The 6,119-nt window shown below is 50.4% G+C and overlaps 1 protein-coding gene across 2 annotated transcripts in view; it reads right to left on the bottom strand.

Annotated features, from left to right (window-relative positions):
- Positions 1 to 257: 257 nt before the first annotated feature.
- The window catches only part of CNGB1 (cyclic nucleotide gated channel subunit beta 1), a 34,090-nt gene continuing 28,228 nt past the window's right edge, over positions 258 to 6,119 (bottom strand). For both annotated transcript variants that reach the window (XM_032992804.2, XM_032992803.2), the window contains exons 28-33: positions 5,968 to 6,065; positions 5,799 to 5,882; positions 5,281 to 5,399; positions 4,521 to 4,667; positions 3,863 to 4,058; positions 258 to 2,571 (exon numbers count right to left, since the gene is read on the bottom strand). In XM_032992804.2, the coding sequence (XP_032848695.2) occupies positions 2,338 to 2,571; positions 3,863 to 4,058; positions 4,521 to 4,667; positions 5,281 to 5,399; positions 5,799 to 5,882; positions 5,968 to 6,065 (878 nt within the window). In that variant the 3' untranslated portion in view covers positions 258 to 2,337. The remainder of the gene's footprint in view (positions 2,572 to 3,862; positions 4,059 to 4,520; positions 4,668 to 5,280; positions 5,400 to 5,798; positions 5,883 to 5,967; positions 6,066 to 6,119) is intronic.

Below are 6,119 nucleotides of genomic sequence, written 5' to 3'. Positions count from 1 at the left end.
ATCTAATGCTGCACGTTGAAAACTAAGATCTTCACACAAGTGTTTGCCATTTAAGAAAGCTTTTTTCCCCTCTTTCTGGCGATTAAAAAAAGTATTAAAATTCTACTACTAGTATTATGTGATCTCTGAGCCTCTAAAAAGTTTATTGGAAAATCTGTGAACCGCATGTGGGGACTTTCCTGGCTCCGCTGGCGCATCCGTGAGTAAAGATGGAAAAGAACTGGAATTTTGAAACAAATCCACGGCAAATGAACGTAAATCTACATAGTGTTTATTGTAGATATAGTGAATTATGAAAGCCATTATAGCCCACTATTTATTTAAATGCTTTTTCTAAACCATATCAAATTGTAGCAGCAAACCAGACCGCCAGTTTGACTTTTGCACATTTCCTGGTTTGATTACATAAATATTTATATAGTGAAAAAAAATACTTTGCACTCCCCAGCAAAACCTTCTACCCAGCAGGAAACCGCCTGCAAATGACTGAGGACAAGAAGTATTTAGGGAGGATTGTGAGTCCAGGTTTCTCCCTGCAACGTTAAGGGCAGTGGTGGCTTTAGACCCTCCCGCGGTATATTGGAGCTCATTAAATTTGTTTAAAAGAGAGCAAGCCATCGTTAATTAACACTAACATATATTCTGGCTTTTTTTTTTTTTTTTTTTTTTTTTTTTTTTGCCACAGGAACCTATTTATTTTGCAGGAGAGGGGAAAAAAAAAACGCAACAAAATAAGAAGACCCCGTAGGAGGTGAAGCTCAGCCCCAGGCTGCTGGTGGGGAGGGGAATCACCCGCGTGGGGGGGTGACGCCGGCGCTGACACCCTCCACGAAGCAGCCCGGCTGTCTCATGGCCAGACCTGTGAAACCTGCAGCACCGCTCACGGTGTTTGCTGCACACCTGAGAAGTTCCTCGGCCGTGGCGCCAGGGCTGCTCTCTGCAGCAAAACCTGCCCCAGCTTTTCCTCCAGAGGATGGAACCCGGCTGCTCTAGGCGGAGCCAGCGGTGCCGCGGAAAGGTGGTCAGCTGGGACCTTGGGGAGGATCTGCATCATCCCACCCAGCCCCGTCTCGCCCGCCGCTTCTTGCCACCTCTCAGCTCACCAGTGGCTCGCTCCAGTTGGCGCTGGGTTTGGGGAAAATGAAGAACCGGTGGTGCTGGAGGAAGATTGGACACCTCGAGCCATCAGCTGCCTTCCCACCCAGCGCCCCGGCCCAGCACCGGTGGGAGAGCGCCTTCGCAAGCCCCCCGTTGCTGTGATGAGCAAGGCCAGCGTGACTTCTCCATCGGAAACGTGGCCAAGAGCCAACCCAGTGGCTGAAAGGGGCTGGAAACTGGCTGCTGGAAATGTGGCAGGTCACCGAGGTCCAGCAATGACCTGCATGCTTGTGCCCGCTTGTTTGCATGCTACAGGGTCCGGCCTGACTCTGAAATGTGGGCTGGGAGAGGGGAGAACTCACTGCGCTTCCCTTCCCATCCCAGCTGGAAACCAGCACGGCTTCTCCCTTCCTTCCCTTAGTTTATCCCTCTGGGCAGCAGCAAGTTGGTGCACCCGCGGAAACCCAGGGCTGGAAGGGATCTTCAGGAACACATCCTCGTTCAGGATCGTGCTTCTCCATCTCTGAAAAATGCTCATCAAATCTCTCTGAAAGAGCCACCAGCAATGGAGAGCCCACCACCGCCCTGGGGAGGATGGCTGGCAGGAACTCTTCCCAGCAGCAAACCCAAGGTGGTTTTGGTACCATGCTGGGACCCAAGGTGGTTTTGGCACCATGCTGGGACCCGTGAGCACCTCGCAGCCTGTACACGCTGGGACGGACCTCAGCCCATTCTCGTGACAGCACATTTCAGCCCGTGCTCGGCTTGTGAGCATAGTCCACGTCCTTTCTGGATGAATCACTCTCCAGCTGCTGCTGACAACCTTGAGCCCAAACCTTGCGTTTTTTTCTTTTTCCCTGGTTGTTTCTGGCCAGCTGGTGACTCAGCTGTCAGAGGTGAATAACTCTTCACACTTTATCTGAACACTCATTAACAATCCAGAGCCATAAAAAGAAATTTCTTCAAGGCTCCCTCTCTGTAAGGCTGGATTTTGAAGCAAGAGAGCTGGCCTGACATTTAGTGGGAATATTCATAAAGACGCTCAATAAAAATAGATCCCCAGAGCACAGGAACCTTGTATGGTTCTGGGTCATATGGCAGAGGGTTTTATCAACAGTGGGTGAAGGTCTAGGCCAAAAAGAAAGGCAGATCCTACCTACAGCACTTAGCAAAGCCTACAGCCACTGCGTGGAAATTGTTAACGACAAAAAGCTTCTACCCCAGGCATTTGCCTGACTTCTACTCCTGCTCTGTTTTTAATTCCTCTTCTTTTTCTTCTTCTTCTTTCTCTGAAACCTCAGCAGAAAGGATTTCCTCATCCTCTTGTGCAGTAGAAATCACACGAATGGTGACTAAGCTATCAGAAGATTTTGAGAATATTTCTTCTCCCAGGTGGGTACGTGGTTTTTGGGAGACGACAGGCGATTTCTTGTGCACTGGTGATTTTGGTGGGACCGGACTGAAGCTGGAATCCTGTGATTTCCCCCCCCCCAAAAAAGGCAAAATCAACCTTAGCAGACCCTGGTCCACTCCCCCCAACCATGTCATCTGCACTATGCAAGCCAGGTGGGTGCTTCGTGGAGTTTCACCGCGCTGGACCCCATAATCAGGATATCGGCTTGCTGCTGAAGCCAACTCCTGTGAGCGCAACGAAGCTTTCTCACACCTCCTGCACTTGGTTTTGTTTCTCTCCTGAAATATCTGGAGGGGTTTATCTTGGCAGAAGTGTTGCTGTGAGGGAACAGGCCCCGTCTGACTTGTCTTAAAGCTTGCTTTAGAGGGGAGCCTCAGAAACCTCATCTACAGACATGCCACGGAGAGGAACGTCCTTCTAACAGGGTCCTGTTAACCTCATCAGTGGGGTCTGCTCCTAATACACACACCCTCTGACAATGAGTCTTGTCACTACCGTAAGGAGCACGCGGTGCCACTGTTCACTGCTGCCTTTAACTGGTTATTAATTAGTGTTAAGCCTCATTCTGCTTCTGTGTCGGACTATAGAAATGCAGTTAGGCTCAGCATCTCCCTGGATATTTAACCAGGCTCGAGGCCGCAGTGCACTGCTCCCTACCAGCTGCTCTTTCACCTCCCTTTGCACGTCCAAATGTGATAGTCTGCACAATTCCAGAAGTATGCATCCATCCAGAATGATGGGAAGAGCAACAATGTGTGCATGGAGATACAATCTTTTTTATGAATTTAGCAGAGACACTTGTAAGGAAAAAAAAAAAAACAAAACCAGGGCCATTTTCTTTTTCAATTGCTCATGACAAAAAAAATCCAAGGGTGATTTCACTGCAGCTCATGCAGAGCTAGCAGGATGGTGTGCCTGCTGCTGGGGAGCTCTGCCCCAACTGTGCCATGAAAGCTCTACAAATATTGACTGGCTTGTGGATGCTGGATGCCGGCATCACCCTCCGTCCTGCCAGCATATCAATTAATTATGAGTGGCTCTGTCTCTGTGGCACGGAACAGTTGTTTGTCTGCAGCTATAACCCAGCTAGAAATTAGACTCAGGCTTAGCATAGCTGGGTAAAAAGTCAATGCATTTCCCTTTTGTGTTGCAAAACAAACCCGTGGGACAGTGGCACTCTCCCAAGGCCACGTGGAAGATGCTGGACTACCCTTTCCCATCTGACCCCCATGACCTGAGCTCACTCCTTTAAGGCACCTTAATAACACCCAGCACCTGGAGCTGGTGGGGGAGAGCAGCGACCTGGCACCTAACAAAGCAAAGCCAAACTGCCATCCTTCCCACACTGACCTGTGATGCCTGCATGGCCTTCAGCTCCTTCAGCCTCCACCGGAGCTGCGCCAGTGGCCCTTTGCTCCCCATCCTCCCCGTGGCAGCCAGGGCAGCCCGGAAGAGCTTTGGGGTGTCAACTTTTGGAGGGATGATCAGGGGGTCTCCAGGCGCTCCTTTCTCGTCTCTGCGTTTATTGTTGCCGTTCAGCATTTTCCTGCAGCAAGGAAAAGGAGAGATGATCTCAGTAGGGGAAGTTGTTATATTAGCTGGATTTTACAATGCAGAAAAATCAGACTTTAAAAGGAGAGGGATTATTTTACACTCTAGGAAGGCCAGAATAACAAATCTAAGTAATGCTAAAAACTAAAGGGAACGGATTTTTTAAATGAAAACACTTTGGCCACGTTTGCTCCTGAGTTGCATCCGCTTTTAGCGGTGAAGCTTTGCAGCAGGGCTGGGCTGGCCCTGGGCATTTCGGGGCCCCCCCCCCCGGCCAGCAGCGAGGGACGGGTGCCCTCTGCCGAAGCGCAGCAGCTCCAGCCCAGCTCTCTGCTGGGGACGTGTGCCCAACGCCTGGCAACTGCAGCAGGAGCTTCCCCAGGGCTTCGCACGGAGAGAAATCTCCCCTCTGACTCTGAAACCCATACTTTTTAGAAAGCGGCAGCCCGACACGCACTTGGCCTTCTTACGCAGCAGCTTCTGAGACTCTGGATAATGCAACAAAATCTCGTTCAAGTCCTTCTTATCCAGAATGAAAAGGTTTGCAAAGCCATGAGCTACGACGTTTGCTGTTCGGCGATTTCCCCCTCCTGCCGCCAGCAAGCTGAGAGAGACATGGCAAGATGTCAGAGCTGTTATTCACAGGTTTGGCATAACTTAAATATCTCCTTTTTCATGTTTCCATCTCTCTCTTTCAGAGGACTCAGAGTTTAATTTTCACCCCAATGCAATCTTCCAAGACCAATTTTTAAAGAACAATGGGAAACACTGGCATGGAGCGCTATATAAAAAAAATTATTTGCCTGTTTGAAGGTTTAAATACTGCATTTTACATCAGCCTGGTGCCTTCTGGGCTGTAGGGAGTCAAGCTCTATCACTGTGTTACAAATTGGTACAGGACTTTACATGCCCATGAAATAGGCAGATTAATGGTGGGGGTGCTGTTTTAATGATCCATCTTTTCCTACCAATTTTCCCACCCCTCCGTATACCTCTGCTTACTGTCAGTAGCTCCCCAGGCAGAAAACAGCATGATGACAAAAATAGTGGAAAAGCCCCATGAAAAACCTGTAATTTGCACAGCAGATCCTGCTCAGCATTTGTGGCTCTCAGACACAAAGATTAATTTGGGTGCTGCTGATCTCCTCACTTCCCACCGTCCTTGCCCAGTGCCTGTGACTTGTATTTCCCCGGCTCCCTGGCATTCCTTCACTCACCTTATTTCTCCAAACACAGATCCGGGTTTCAGAGTCACGAGCACGGTTTTGCCGTCGGGTCCCCCCAGCACCTGCACTTGTCCTGCCTGGATAATGTACATCTCGCGGCCGATTTCTCCCTGCAGTGAAGACGGGTGCTGTGTGGGTGCCCAGAAACAGGGAGACCTTATCGGTGCCCTAACCTGCATCTTGCTGGAACCCCCCATGACCATACTGCCTTCTCCAAGCTCTCAAAATGCTTTGTCCTGATGGTGCACACTCCAAACACCCTCTCCTAAGTATCCCTAAATCTCCTCCATGCTCTCCTGCTGTTCATGGCTGCAGCAGAAGAGGTCAGTCTTTGCACAAGACCAGCTGCAACCGAGGCTGGTTTTGCTCTGAATTCCCTTCCTGTGAAGTGGCTCGATGCCACGGTGATGGGCCAAGCCTGGCTTCCCCCACTCTGCATTGCTCTTAGTGCCCTGCACCAGCATGGCCATGACACCGGGGATGGGAGGGCACCCGAGCATCTCCATTACCTTCTTACACACGTAGTCACCAGGCAGGTAGACCACCGATTTGAGCCTCTTCAGCATGTCAAAGATCATCTGCCTGTCGCAGCCCTGAGCCAAAACAGAGCCAACAGTGCTGTTAGTCTGCACCGGCACGGCAGGCTCCGCCGGGCAGGACCCGCGCTGCAGGGGGTACCTGGAAGAGGGCCACTTTGCTCACGATGTTGTAGTTCACATCGATGGCAATGTCCAGCCTCATCTTGTCCGGCAGCTGCACCAGTAGCTCTGACTCATCTGCGAGACAAAGCAGAAAACTGGCTGTTTCCAGCACTTGATCCAAGAGCATGT

Source organism: Tyto alba, unplaced genomic scaffold (genome assembly GCF_018691265.1).
Source record: "Tyto alba isolate M040663 unplaced genomic scaffold, T.alba_DEE_v4.0 Super-Scaffold_26, whole genome shotgun sequence".
NCBI lineage: Eukaryota > Metazoa > Chordata > Aves > Strigiformes > Tytonidae > Tyto > Tyto alba.
The sequence above is the reverse complement of the archived record's forward strand: the minus strand, read 5'-3'. Positions and strand labels throughout refer to the sequence as shown.